The sequence below is a fragment of the Bombus bifarius genome, unplaced genomic scaffold (assembly GCF_011952205.1).
Source record: "Bombus bifarius isolate JDL3187 unplaced genomic scaffold, Bbif_JDL3187 scf7180000009790, whole genome shotgun sequence".
In the NCBI taxonomy this organism is placed as follows: Eukaryota; Metazoa; Arthropoda; class Insecta; order Hymenoptera; family Apidae; genus Bombus; species Bombus bifarius.
In genome coordinates, this window is record NW_022885336.1 from 1,045,285 (window position 1) to 1,061,603 (window position 16,319).

General features: G+C 36.6%; 1 protein-coding gene across 1 annotated transcript in view; it reads left to right on the plus strand.

Annotated features, from left to right (window-relative positions):
* The first annotated feature begins 2,241 nt into the window (after positions 1 to 2,241).
* LOC117215776 (plexin-A4) overlaps positions 2,242 to 16,319 on the plus strand; it is a 105,053-nt gene continuing 90,975 nt past the window's right edge. Inside the window, exon 1 of the mRNA XM_033462246.1 lies at positions 2,242 to 2,443. Coding sequence (XP_033318137.1) covers positions 2,330 to 2,443 — 114 coding nt within the window. The 5' untranslated portion in view covers positions 2,242 to 2,329. The remainder of the gene's footprint in view (positions 2,444 to 16,319) is intronic.

A 16,319-nucleotide genomic window follows, 5' to 3' on the forward strand; every position in this document is an offset into this window, starting at 1 on the left:
AATTGCTATATAATTAGATCTATCAGAAATAACCAAGCAGACATTTTTTTATTAGGAATTGTATCGTATTTATAAATTAATTCCCAATAAGACATTGCCTCGTCAATACAGTGATATATTTTATTGCCAGTACAATTGCGTACCAATACTTCCTATAGCCATCGTAAATCAATAAGATGTGCATACCTTCCCAGCTATGAAACAGTACACGCGGGATTCACACGGTCGTCGCTGTGAACTTATCATCTGGCGATTTAATCATGCCGCCGCAAGGTCTCTACGATTAGAGATAAGAGGGTGCAAGGTATGATAGGAAGAAGCTATTTATGCGTACGATGTCTCTATTGCTTAGGAACGCGGAATCTAATACGCGATTTCCGTGATTTGATTTGCGGTTTGGCCTTGGTTAATATGAGAGAGTTGATTAGGAGAATTGATAACCTTATGAGGTAAAATCAGATAATTGAAGTTTGAAAGATTGTAAGAGTAGGTTTATAAGGATATTATGATAGATTGAATTCTTTAAGATGAATATTTAGTAGTAATACAGAAGAGGACATAGCATATCGATTTCAATGATCTTCATCTATGTTTCCGAAGTCAATGTCCTAAGTAATTTCACATATACTAATTCCTGACGCTTGGCTTTAATTCTCAAGAGATTTTATTATATTTATTTTTTAATTCTTATTTTTAATTTTAATATATTATATTCATTTTTTAATATAGATTTTATTATAATTATTTAGTTTATAGGGATATTATAATAGATTGGATTCTTTGAAATGAATATTTAGTAATAATATAGAAGAGGACATAGCATATCGATTTCAGTGATCTTCATCTATGTTTCCGAAGTCAATGTCCTAAGTAATTTCACTTATACTAATAGCTGATGCTTGGTTTTAATCCTCAAGAGATATTATTTTTAATAATAGTATAATTAATGATAGTATTACAAGTATTTTTAATAGTGTTCATTTTTTAAACATTTCGCTAAATTCGGTTAGATTTGAATGAAATGATTACAACTTCTGTATATTCAATCTCATAGTACATTATTGTTGCTATTAACTCTGAAGATAATTATATTAAAATTCAGACGAATAATAATGTATTTCATATATTACTATGTGATATAACTTAGAAGATCCTTAAGCTGTAAGATCAACGTTTCTAAGAATAGCTTAAGATTAACGTAACGTATAAAAAAGTTCTTGATAGAAGCGTGACATTTTTCCCAGTTTCGCGATTTTCCGTTCGCATATTCATTTACCTTGATACTTCTTGATTTAGACATTCATGAGTAGGAAAAGTTCGGATCTTAATTAAAACTTGGTAAACTTGGAGCTTCTTGCTGCTTTTTAATAGCCGTTGACATGTCAGAAACTTAGAAGACTGTCGATACTCAAACAAAACTTTGCAAAATCGATAACCGATGTCTCTAGAAGCTTATTTTTATCGTCCTCTACTGAAAACTTTAACGAAGGAAGGAGATGATATTTTTGATTGCACGAGTTTGTTAATCCGCACGAATATAGATAAAATAAATTTTAAATATTCACGAGTGACGGTGCATTTAGTCTGTAAATATAAAATAAGGAGCGCACCTCATAACAAGCGCTATTAGTTACCGTTGTTTGTCATGTAAACAGTGTACATTACAGCTAATTGCTTCACCTGTTACAATCTTCAGCGTATAATAATAAGTTGCAATTATTATTAATATACTTGTTTCACGGTGAAAAGATTCACAGAAAGATACGCTGATTAATGTAACATAGCGTTTTGTTCCTGTTAAATATCTTTTGAAATCTCAAATCATTATAAATTGCTATTTTCCTATTTTCATGTGCTTAGATTTAAACATCTTTGAAGATCTCTTAATTTTCATATTCGCGTTACTCGATCTTTCTCGGTTTCCAAATTTTTTAATTTTAAAAATCTTCAAACTTTGAAATTTCTTGTTTGTCGATATACTAAATTGTCAAATTTTTAAGCTATTTCAAATTTTCCAATTTTATCGTTCAAATTTCCTAATTTGAAAATTTTCAAATCTTCTAATTCTACATTCAGTTTCTAACGTCCCAAACGTCTTAACTTCTATATTTTCACACTCACATCTCTGAAACTTTCAAAACTAAAATCTTCAGAATCCAATATACAATAAAACACATATATAGTCACTCGTTCCAAATTTCTGCTCATGGAATCAACAAACTCCGAACTGACGACGATTTCGTTTTATCTCTGATTACAGAAACTGCAAACGATTGGCGAGGATTTCTGCGGTCTGGACGTGAACACACCTCTGGGAGGCGAAGATCCGATGGAGGGAACCCCTGTGCTCACTTTCGATACACATCTGACGGCGGTCGCTGCTACCTCGACCGGCGACTACACGGTCGTCTTCGTGGGCACGAGCGAGGGTCACCTGAAGAAGGTCAGTGCACGATACTCTTTATCTCGTCGATCGAAGAAGAGCAAGAGGCGCTCGAACGGTACCGGAGCTGTTTCATTAGGCCAACCTTGTACGTTCGTTATCTGCTCGCTGCATATTTTCCACAATCTAATTCTTCCATAATGACCCTCGACCAGCACAGTATTTTTAACGCTCTTTGACCTTTCACCCTGGACAATGCGTCGATTCTTTACATTGAAGCCACTGCTCTCCGCGTCGTGTTCTATTTTTTCCCTTGTACGCTTGATGTTTCTACCGCGAGTGGCTCGTTTTATAAGCCCTTTTTAATACAGAGAATCGTTATAATGATACGAATATAGGAACGTGAAATACAATGAAAAAAATGTGGCGAGTGATTAAGAATTTTAAAATATTCATTTATGTCCTTGTAAATGCCAAGCAATATTTTTATATTGAAAGTTCTATTTCTTGTTCCATAATTTAACGGGAAATAAGTTTATACTAATCTCTCAATTTGTATGCATCCCTTTATTGTCTTTCTTTTTTCTCTTTTCATTTTTCTTTAAGTCTGTAGTGAATTCCATAGATAATTATTCTAACTTGTGGAATCTTATTCGTTAGATGATATTAACCTGTTTCATTATAGAGCACAATTAGTAACATAGACATCTATCCACATACATTTATTCTACTTGCATCTTCGGAGTAATACGTAAAAAGTAAAAAATAGTACATGCAAGATTAATTATCGTACAATGTTTGGCACGATACATAAATGAAAATAAAAGTAATTCTATATTACAGAGAACGTATACGTTTATTTTATACATTTTCCTAACAAATAATTACTCGAGGATATTTTTGTCTTGTATTTAACTATATTGCTCGATATTGAGAACGAGTTAATCAACCTACAGTAAAATTAGATAGAAACTGTGCGTTAAAACAGAAACATCAGAAACAGTCGCAAAATCTGGTGACGTTCAAAAAATTTCATTTCATCCTGCAATATATGCCCTTCGTAGTAAAAAAGAATAATACATTCCTCACTCAAAATTTTCGGATACGCCGACCTACCATTTCTCTCACAAAAACTAATCAGAGTCAGAATGGAAGCAGCGAAGCAATAAAATCAGCGTTGTCCCGAGTTACGAGTGGTCGAACTCATTGGATTTCCATACCGCCTCTTGCTCTCTTTCGGCGTAATAATTAATCCCGAATCGAGCTGACGGCAGTGGCGCCAGCAAAAGTAATCACAATAGATATTAATGCGAACGACAGAATCGAGGTTATAGTGAAATCCGCTTTCTACCCGCGTTCCATTAGCCTGCAGGTTAGCCATTACGGAATATCGTTGCTCGCGAAGCGTTAACGCTTAACGAACCTAATGGAGTCCCGTGGACCGGCTCGCGAACTTCAACAGCTCCGAAACTTCAGAATAGAAACTACACTAGCATATCCCGACCTAACTTACCTGATCGTTGCGCTTTCCTCGTTGCGTTTTCCTATTTTTATGAACGTAACTAAAGAAACGCAAGCCAGATGGAAATTTGTTTCGTTTACTAAAAATTGTAATTAGACCGCGAATTTCTACGTAAATTCATATTTTTGAGGATACAGTTAAAAGCGTGGAATTTCTACCTCGGTGGAAAATTGCTTTACTTGTCAAGTATCGTAGAAAACATTATACGTTAGATATTTTATATATTTTTTCACATGATACGCATCCCTTGCAATTTTGCACTTTGAAATTTATTACAGATGAAATCCGCAGTCTACTTATAAGAACTACCCTATTTTGGATATTTTATACACTTTTGTATGCCATCGTGTACATTCTTTTTAATCGTCGAATTAATTACGATTAAACCGCGGATCCTTATGCATTTTTCTATCTCCACGAACATAGGTAATGGGATCTAAATTGAAATTTCATCCAATAAATATATATACTCTAATAAATATTGTACTGTGGACATTTTACATGTTTTTTGCATGAAAATTACAAATTTTTAATAAATATAGAAAAAAATCCACAGTCTATTCGCACGATTATTCGACCAAGAGATCGTGAATCAAACGCGTGTAACGCGAGCCGTGTAATTGGCTCTTGGGTGATACACCCGAAAAAGAAAAAAGTACGTTGGAAAGAGGAAATTACGCGAGACGATCGCTGGAAAAATGATTCTGGAGTGTAGTTCGGATCGTTATCGCGGTGGATGCAGTTCCAGGAACGCGATATCTCGCGTTGGCCCTCTCGAATCTGTCGTGATTAATCACGATTATCCTAGCTAAATCCTCTCCGATTTCTTCCGGTTTCTCTAACTCGTTACGTTGCTCGCCGATGCTTTATTTTCAGAATTATGTTACACGATCTGGCTGGAAAACGTTGCAGCAGAAATGTGTAGCCAGAGTCAAAAGCTTTTTGGGCATAAAGTATGAGAGCTTTAGTGGGGTTTACCCTTAGCGTATCAAGCTGGGATAATCAGCGTTCTTTTCCAAGAGGGATATTTAAGTTGCGCACGTTCCTCGAATTTGTATGTCTCGGTCTTGGACTCGTTTTAACTCGCAAAAGGAGTTTTAACACGTTGACCGCCACGACACCCGTATTTCTGTCAGTTTCTGGTCAGGCCATGTAACCCATATTGGGGTGTCGCTTATTTGACTACTTGCGAAGGATCGTTGTAGGTATTTGAAAAGATATTCCATAATAATAAATTGTTAATTAATAATTCATTGTAATGATAGTTGAATTGTTATAAAATAAAAATACGAAAATGGTTTATTAAAAAAATTATTTAGAATGTAAAAATTTAAAACATTCTATAGTTGAGGTTGGTCGGTACAATTTGGACAATAAGTTGTTGTTTTCTTCAAATTCTTTTGTGCCTTTGTTCGGTCCATTCGATGTCTTTTATTTGCATAACATAGTTTGCATGCGCGTCTAATGCTTCTTCCGGAATCATTTTTCCGAACGGCGATATTATGCTGACTCCGTCGAAGACAAGGACTTTTGTATTTTCAGACAACCTTAATAATTTTGCAACTAATAATTGTCTAAATATTCTAATATTTATATTGTTTCTTGTTGCCATTTCGTAAACCGTCAAAGCGTTTACAACAGAAATTCCTAGAAAGAATTGAATGCCAAGTTTTCTGTACCATTTGATTCCTTTTCTAATTGTGGTGGCATAAGAAACCATTTGGTCGGAATAATCTATACCACACTTTCCTTCATTATATTCAACAACAGTTAGTGGTTTTAATGTTGCGAACAAATGAAACGAAAGATCATTCTTGAGATCATCACTTGAGCGATTCGCATTGCTAAAATATCGATGGGAGCACCTAGCAGAGAACGCTTGGTACTGCTGTACGCGTGGCCTAACGGAGATTTCTTTGAAAACACGCGTGGCGGTCAACGTGTTAATGCGTTTGCTCCTTTGGCAGTGGTGATGTAATTTTTTTATCATTTATATTTTACAGTTATTACATATTTACACAAAAATTGTACATCTTGTAAATGTGTATTTTTATAGAAAAGATAGTAAACCTGTTTGTTTTAATCGTTGAAAGATAACAGAGAAAATTTAATTAGTTTCTGTATTAAATTTAAGTTTAGTATACGATCGAAACTTGAAATTACAACAAGGATGATTATTCCATACTTTCCTTAAACTTAAAGAATTTCTTAGCAAGAGAGAAATACGGTTGTTCGAAGAAGGCTCAAACAATCAAGACATCTTTGGTACAAGTTACATTTTTCCACTTTTAGCTATTCCTAAAAATCTTCACTAAAATTCCTGTTTCATGCATGTATTTGTTTAAAAATAAATTTCTTCACTTATTATATACTGTACATACAGTGTCAAATACAATGTCTTGGAGTCACTGAACAATACCAGTGTCGGTACGTCTAAGGAAATTCTTATCTTTATCAATCGTTTCGTAATCATAGACTTGTCTCTTACTTAAAAAAAAGTTCAATCCTTACAAAGACATTATTTTACACATCGTCAAACAAATCCTAATTGCAACCCATTAATTCCTTATACTCTATACCATTAAATTGCAATTTTTACGGGACAAATAAATAAAGTTGTATATGCCCGGTAGGCAGATAGACAATTTAATAGGAATCTGTTTCAAAGTGATTTACAAAACGACGAGCAAAAACTCCTACGATCGATTACATCGGCAATATACGAGCTTTCAATATTTCTTTCCGATTCGACATGACGAACGAAGAGGAATTTAATTGTTTCAACTGTGTGTGCAAACAAGAGAGGCGCATCGCGCAACAACATCTCGTTGGACGATTGCAATAGGCGATTGCACCGAGAGTTACAGGCTAGTCGCTTAATGACGAGCGACTATGGTCACCCTTAGCGGCGTAAAGGTTAATCACGATCGCCGGGGCTAAATTCGCGCCGATTTGTTCCGCAATCTCGCGTCAGAACGTACGCTGTCCCGGCGTTAGATGATTCGAAACGCTGGGATGGAAAAGGAAACACGCTTGCAATGATCGCAAGATTATGGATCTGCCTGGTGGCGTTACCTCTCTTGGTATCGTTCCAGCACGTTGTATTTCTAGGAAAATCGCGCCGCGGATTCCTTCCAATTAATCACAATTACCGGCCGAAGCCTTCTTCAATTTGTTCTGCAATCTCCTCGCGTTGAACGGTTGATGATCGAGCTCTATGAGTTTCTGTTGGAAGATTCGATGATAACCACGTTGGATTACGCGTGTTTGTCCGCTTGTTTCGTCGGCGATTTAGCTTCGAATAAAATTCTCGCCTGTTTCTGATTAATTAAACCTGTGACGATTGGCTGGTTTCGGTTAAATCTATATTTGCAGAGAAGTTCAGTAACATTGGATGCTTTAATTTTCGTATGGCAACTTGAGAAATGTTTCGTTTAATGTGTAAGGGCATGTTGAAATTTAGTGTTTCTTTCTAATCAATTAACACTGTGATGGTTAATTTTGATTAGATTATATTTGCTGAGAAGTTCAGTAACTTTGACTGTTTCATTTTCATATGGTAGGTTAGCAAACACTCAACCGAATGTATGCGAGAGGATTTAAGAATTTAGCGCTAGTTTCTCACTAATTAACACTGCGATTAACAGTTTTGATTAGGTCATGTTTGCAGAGAAGTTCCGCAACCTCGAATAACTCAGCTTCAACTTGCAAAACATTCTACTGAATGTATAGAGGGCTTCAAAATTTCTATCAGTATATACTAAAGTTCGACCGAAGAACCGATACAGATTTTATGTATATAATGCGTTAGATTATTATTCAATTATTATTAAATATATTATATTATTATATTTCAATGTAACTTACGCGCACAGTACAACGCAGAGGTTCGATCCAGATTTTATCCAGGAATGTCTGTAGAATATAACTCACCCTGTATATCTACTCTCGACTAGATCACGATCATTGAATCAATCATAAACCGGTGTCGTTACTGCCTCACGACTTTTGGCGGTTACGCTCATTAACGCGTCCAAAGAAAATGCAAAACCGCGGCTGGAAAATCAAAGACGACGCGCAAAGAAGCAAGAGCAAGAGAATTTATCCTGCAGAGGAGGCTTCAGGTGCCGGGGAAAATTTGCAAGTTAACGAAGTTTCGCGTGGACTCCGTCGTTATTCATCGTGATTAATTAAAGTCGCCTCTGGGTGGTGGCCGCGGATCGTCGGTCTTCGATTATAATTATCTGTGTGCAAACGCGAAAGTCAAATAGCTCCGCGAATGAGCGCAAATACCGTCGTGTAAATTCGTTGAAAGGAACACTCGCGGCTCCGTTGAGAATGCGCCACGTTAGACAGAGGTAGCCTCTTCTGGTCGACCGTCCCGGCGATTCGAGGCTATTAAAAATTTATCCACGGCCACGGCGAAATGTCTGATGCCAGGGTTAACCGATGTCTGAGGCGAGAGTATTAAATTTCAAGAGAGAGCCACGAGAGAAAGCGAGAGAGAGGCTAAGGAAACGCGAGCGATTCGAGGGTGGAAACGCTTTTCGGCGTCTCGCTTTTGATCCCTGGCTGTTGCTCCGCCTCGCGCAATTAACTGCTAGCGGATTTGCCTCCCCTTTATGATAGCAAGGATATTCTGGAATTATTCCTTTGCTGTTTGAATAGCTGAGGACTTATTTTCTTGATTTCTTCAGTTCCCTTTTTCTTCTTTTTTGCACGTAGGTGCTTAATATTTTAATTATCTACGAGAAGCTAATTCGCGTTCTATATGAAATAACGATATTACAATGTGAAAAACGTATTTTCGCGTAATTTAGCTCCTAATCATGAAATCGCTGATAGTCTGTTGATTTTACTTTCTCCTGCAATTAATTGTTGCTCCGTCAATCATAATAAAGCTCGGTTTTCTCACTGCACTTACATGAAATATCAAACGCAAATTGGCGCCAGTTATTAAGTACACAGAATGCGTCGGCAAGAAATGATTTTCGTATCGTTTAAGCGGGCAATTATGTTGCAATTCGATCGTCGGAGCGTGAAGACCCGTTATCCTCCGATGCCAAGTAAAATTGCAATAAACATTCTAATTAGAACGCTCTTATACCCGCGATTAGCGAGTACTATATTATACCATGCTATTATCGAAACAAATAAGTTTGACCTAATTAGACTAATTCAGCGTGTATTAAAGGGAAACTCGATATCAAGATGTCGCGTAATTTTCTTCTTCTTCTCCCTTTCCGCCCTTTTTTTTGTGTGTGTCTCAACAGTGGTTGCTGCTTCTTAATATAAATTCCACGGGGACCGAAGGGAACTTTTTTAATTAGATTTTCATTCTCCACGGAAACTTTCCTACTTATTACTTTATCGCGCAACGACAGCATTTTACTCGAACGTTTCGTCGTCGTTAATATAAATAACATCTCCTGTAACTTTGTAATTGATAAGACCATTCGAACAAGCAGATCCTCTAATTAATTCGAGCACGAAGAAAATGGAACAAGTTGAAAGACGACGATAAAGGCCCCGCGAATGAAGAAAGACGAGAAAAGGACGACGGATATTTTGTACGCGTGTCCGTGATGAAATACCGAGAACAAAGAAGTAAAGTAAACGAGAAAAGAAAGAGCGGGAGGTAAAGACGGTTGAAAGAATAAAAAAAAATGGTACGGAACGACGGAGAAAATAATGCACGAAACAAAGCGAATAAGAAACAGGAAGGAAATGCGGGCTAAGAACAAATTGCTGAAAGAAGAAGAAGGAAGTAAGCAACAGAGAAACAAATTAAGAAACAAAATTCCCTGTTGAAATTGGTGCACGTGAATATGAAGGCTAGTAAAATGAATTTATGACGACGTTAAGCTTTCTAATCTCTAAGGGAAAGGGGGTCGTTAAAGATATTACAAGTTACTTGAAAACAGGGTGATTTAGTGTACACGTTAACATGAACATAGAAACTGATAAAAATGGTTGGTCATCCAACGCATATGTTTATGTAAAATATTTTCATTGCTTTGTGACGTTTATAAAGACTAAAGATGAAAAATAAAAGCGAGAAAAATGAAACGTCTGCGATAAAGACATTACTCAAGTTATTAAATAGCAGTAAAGGTTTCACGAGATTTGAAAAAGTAATTGTTCCAGAATTTAGAGGCTGGCATAATAAAAGACTCATTCGATCATAACTATTCTCCTATCACCACTGGCGATTGCAAAAAAAAAAGGTTGCAATCCTCGATTCATTAGTACATAAATTGCATATCTACACTGAGCCTATCACAACCACCAAACTACCTAACCAATCAGAGTGTGCGCAAAAATTCGTCGATGTGGCGAGTAATTCAGCTCTAACGTTGCCAAACCGCGTTCAATTAACGCGAATCCGTTCTGTTTCATCGCAAACGTATATTTCGTTTAAACGCGTCTCTTTCAGCTCGCGAAATTCGTGTTTTCCGTGGTGCGCAGCGATTCTCAGTTCGAACGTGTCGAGTTTATCGTTGAATTTACGGGCTCGATTTTTAAGTAATCTTACAGAGGTCGATTGTTCTTTTGTAAATTTAAAGGTGGATTCCCGCGAGGTGCGATTTTAACGTTGCTCTCGGTTGATTCTGTTCGAGCACGCTCCGTGATAGCGACCGTTTAAAACGGATGTTTATTGTAACGGATGCCCATTAGTATTATGGCACAACTGGTAGCCGCTTATCGATGGCGGCGAGAGTGGCAAACTGCTCCTCGATGAATATTTCAACGGTATTTACAGCGTAAATGATCAGGCGTAATTCGGTTCTCGGCCGAATTTCGATTACCAGCATGATCCTGATAGTTCTCCTGTCGACATGCAACGTTTCCTTAAAAGGAGACGCTTGGATAAGAGCGTTTTGAGCATACTTGCTGAGTATAATGGTTAACCCTTTCAGCGATGAGACGTCCGATGACGCGCGTTTATTATATGTTACTTTGCTTATCCATTAGTAAATTGTGACTTTTTATGGAAATTTGTGCCTTTATGAACGTGAGTGAAAAGATAGAGTTTAAATAGAAATTTATTTAATCTATTGGAAAGTATATAAAAATATAAAACTATATAGAATTATGTAAAAGTTATATCTACTTTGGATACTTTGTATATTTTTGTATAGTATATATATTTTGTACGTTTTTGTATCTTGAAATTTTGCATAAATGCATGAGAATCTGTAGTACAGTTATTAGGATGAAACACACGTTGGGTTGAATTATTTTGCAGTTTCGATAGAAAATGAATCAATCGTGCTTGTGCTTCAGATTACTAGAAAATTATACTGTGAATATCTGTAATTTTTTTCCTTTTTATTTACGTAATTTATCGCTAATAAAAATAGGAAATTATATTGTTACGCATGAAGGATTAGTAATTTTTCTAAATATACGATACATTACAAGATTCATTATATTAATAGCGGAAAGAAGATAAATTTTTTTAAATTATTAGATAGTTTTGGGGTGTGTAAATTGGCACTTTTTAAGTGTATTATTACATTTAAGAAAAGACATGTATTTAAGAGCCGGAATTTTAGGAACAGAGCTTCCAATGGTAGAATACTTTATTGGTAGATTACATGAACGAAATTCTGGTCGGCTATAAATATAGGTTCACTGTCTTCTTGATCGTGTTAAGGGACAAACACGTGACGAAGTTACATTATCTCTCGACACGGTATCGTCTATCTCGTTATAGTTTCCTAACCCGTTGAAGCCTCGTCGCGAACTAGCGCATCGATATCGTAACCCATATCGATATTGCTCTTCCTGATTGTATCGTCGCCTTCGATGCAACCCAGTCGTGGACACTTCGACGAATATAGATTTCCCAGTTCGTCCTTCGAGAAACATTGAACGCGTACTGTACAGTTAATTTACATGACAAACACAGCTGATAGCGTTGTCAGTATCCGCCTTAATTTAAATATACCCAGTCCCTTATTTCAGTATCTATAGAATAGGAATTGCTGATTCTCTTATCTAAAGATTTTTCTTACATCTTCTCTTGTTACAATGAACTCTGAGTGATCCTTATAAATTTGAAAATTTTAATTACAATGCATATTCAAGTGTAATATGTGAATTTTGATAAAACTTCACGGATTCATAATATAATCAAGAATATTAAATATATATTTCTTTTTATCAGCAGTAATAGATGCACATTTGCTGGCTGAAATTATTTTTCATCCATCTTTAGACTACTTTTAATTGCGAAATTTTGGAGTCGAACAGATCTATTTTTCGAAACATTAGATCATTTCATAAATAATTTTCGTATGACTAGATAGAAATAAGAATTATTTGTTTCTTTTTCTGTTCACACTTTCTTTTTTTTTTACAATTCTTTATCTTTCTACATCAAGTTTCCTGCTCCAACTTCATAAAATTTCAACAGTAACAGTTTCCATTGTTCTCGACTTAACTCTCACAAAAGCCGCGTTATTTGTGAGATAACTCCATACCTTGAAAGCTAGTAAATCTCTAAAGCCTGGGAAAGCTTCTCTATTTTCTTCAAACTTAAGGCAATTTGTGACAATAGACAAAAAAGAAAAAAACAACGCGATACAGTCGAAAATGATCGAAAGAATGGATCAAGATTAAACCATTCACTGGAATGAAATCTATCTTGTCCGACTTCCAAATCTCATCAAGCTCCCCATTATCTACGAGTCATTTAAAATTCTTCCAGCCATTTACCAAAGTATCGTCTAAACCACGCAACATGTCCACGAAGATACGTTCGTCCGATCGGAGTTAACTTAATTCAATATTTCCCGGCTACCTTTCAGCAGGCTTTAACTACCAGTTGATTTACTCGCGGAGCGCCGTGGACCAAAACGACGCTCGAGCAGCGACCGGTTCTCGCGGCCGGATCGCACGACAATCAAAGAAATAAACGGAAGGGGCTTTGCGGCCGAACGTTGCCTGCGGACGTTTAAATACCTCCAGGATAACCTTTCGCCGCGACCTCGGGTCTAAGCTACGGCCGCGTACGCGTGCAACGGGCCCGATCATTAATTAATACCTTCCGGGACGGGGCGAGTCATGAATCAACGCGATTCAGACGGCGTGGCGAACCATTCGGCGGCGTCTTCTCTTTGGCTGTTTCTCGACTTTTCTCTGCTTTTCGATCGACGATGATAAACAATCCATCGCGGTACACTTATCAATCAGCCGGAGGCGTTATCCTGGTCAGTTAATGCGCTGGATTGAGTCGAAGAATGGACGACCTTGAAATTAAGGGTGAAGAGCGAGGTGACGGAGATAATTTTCTTGAGAAGTCGATGTCAGATATGAATGGATAGAGATGTAAGGCACTGTTCGTTGATTAGGATTCTGACTTTTTGCATTTGCAATACTTCTTTGCTTTTATTTATTCGCTTAAAGAAGGGGAATTTTGCTCGTGTGATTTATTAATAAAGAAACGAACGAACTTTTCGTCAAAGTATTTGGTTCTCGAAGAGCGTGGGAATTTAATGTTTCGAGTGAGTCGTCTTTTAATATTTTTATAATCAGGAAACTAAAAGTTAACGGAGATAAATCCAATTTAGGTTGATTTTAATCGTTGCAAGTGTAAGCTTATTATAATGATATTCGCTTAAACAACGCGTATATAAAGAAATCGTAGTATTTAAGAAATTGAGAATTCGAACAAATTGACAAATCAACTAGCTAACATTTTTTCATCGCGATAGAAAGTCTTCTACCCTCCTACTCTTCTTCTAAAAATCTTAACATCTAAACAACGTCCCGTACCATAAGTTTATCATGTTTCATATAATACATGATAGCCCGTTTAATCTGATATATAGGTTAAAATTTCTAGTTCTAAATACAAAAATACCAATCCATAGAAGCCCAAACATTGACAAATCTATGCATGCAGAATGGAACGAAAAATTCGAGTAATAACATCTAAAGAAACAAAGCAGGAAGAGATACAATTCGGGGAGAAACATTGATAGGGCGGTCGGGAGTTTAGTTAGTCGCTATAATCCTATTGAATTAAGGATGCACAAGCAGTTTCCGTCGTACGTCTATCGCGATCACCTAATTGCCGGCGCGTCTTCCGTCGATCTCTTAATTAATGCGCGTCTTATAGTCGATCCCCGGGCGGTTTGCGGCGCTCGACAAAGAGCAAATCGGTCGATCGATCTATCGATTCGCCGGGCGGCAAACCGCGGACCTTCGTTAACGGGGATAATTAAGCGGCACGCTGTGTGTACGCACGTGCGTTTCGATATCGAACAATGCGAGATTCCGCGACCGGATTGAACCGCCCGCTGCAGACGGGATCCACGCGAGAAAGAGGAAAGATATAGGGACAAACGTACGAAGAGAGAGAGAGAGAGAGAGAAATTCGACGAGCCGTGGTTGATACGCGGCACAAAGGCAGCCGGGAATGGGCTTCGTGTTTCCGGAAATGGAAACAGGGGGACGCCTGTAACTCCTGCCTCCCCTTTCACCCTGTTTGAGAAGGGACTGATAAATTTGGACGAAAAAGAGACGGAAACTAACGGTGAATGTGATGGTTCACGGTGTCTTGTGTTGATATATTCGTTTTGGGGATGAAAGTGGCAAGAAGAAAGGTGAATATGGAAATTTGTCGGGGAAATTATTATTATAGGGGATGATTAATTGGGTGGAGATTTCTGCCGCCTGACAAAACCACGCTGAAATGGAAATAATTCGAATAAAAAATTAAATTACTCGATGGAGATTGTATCGCATGTTTTCGTGTGCAGCAACGTTCCGAGAATTAGCTTCGAGAATATCTTGTATTCGTTTAAAATGACGCGTATTAAAGCAACGAGAAGATTGGTGAATACAATGTATAGAGATTAAGCAGAAAATCGTTCAAAGAAAGATTAATTAATAGCCATATTTTGCAGAGAAAACGATTTGTATAGAAGAGATACAATTGTGATAGGTTGTACCGACTATATAACGAGAAGAAATGATATGATAATAATTTAAGAATAAAACGTTAAATTATGGAAAGGATGAAAGAAGATATCCTGGTGAATCTAAGAATAAAGATTAGATGATGGTAAAACACTTTGTTTATACATCTGCTTATTTCTAATAAAATGAGGAACAGTAATTACCTTTGTGAGTAATAGTGATCGAATAATAATCGAAAAGATCAAAGAAGATTAATATTCCGATCGGTAAATTCACAGATATTTCGGTGGAGGGATGCGAAGCCAAGCGAGATGAAATATTCGGCACGTTTCTCTTTGTTTCTCTTATTACCATAAACTTATATAGAATCAAAGCTGAAAGTTCACTTGAAAATCCCGCGGAGTCTCTCGACTTCCGTGCGGCGGGAAAGTGTTTGTTTTCGCGGTTGGTTCGTGCTCGAACTTTTTCCTGTCGGCGTAGGAGGAACGGCAAAGGGAGAAACTGGCGTCGCGGCAAAGTTGAACGCCGACCCTTATGAATTTTATGGAAATAAAGATTCTATTCTTAACGAGGTCCGCTGGAAGTCGAGCGTGCGCGACTGAATATTTCATCGTTCCGCGTGACTGTATAAAAGTTCACGAGATGGAATGTAGCTACTCCCAAAGATTGAAGCAAGTTGAACAAATAAAACGGCAGAGGAATCTCTCTATTGCGTATGAAACAAAGAAAATGCCGAGTCAAACTGTAAACTTTAACCCTTCCTGTTTCACATTTGGTATACCCATCATACTGATTTATGCCCGTTAATTTCAACGGTACCTTATAGGTTGTCTAGATTTCACGTCTGTCAGTATATTCATGCGGAACGAACGTCGCTCGTGAATAGATTATCAGTTATATTTATAAATTAATTTTACTGGTTTTTTATTCTAAAATCAATTTTATTAATTCTTTATTTCAAAGTTAATATTATTAATTCTTTTTGTGCGTAGGATATATTTATACATCCTTAAAAATGATCAATTTGTAATACCTTATTCACATGTACAGTTAAATAAAAATGATAGGACAGTTGTTATATTTACTTCAAATTGGAAATGTTAATATATATATATATATATATTTTTTAAAGATGTTATTGTATATTTTAAATCATTACCTTCTACAAATTTAAAATTCTAATCGGTCATTTAAAGAGCTCATAACAAAAACGACTGTCGTCCATTCTTATCTGTTTATAAAGACAAAAGAATATTCTAATATCTTTAATTTCTGTCCAGGACACTCCAATTTTTTTCAAACAAAATATTCATCATATAACACAAGCGCTATAAACGTATTTATAATTATATCACAGAAGAACTCTATTCGATTAAATAAAGTTGTAGAATATTATACATTTTTATATCCGCAAAATGTTGTATATATTTCTTCCACATTCACCAAAGTCGTCGCTAATTACACCAAAGTATCCGAAACACG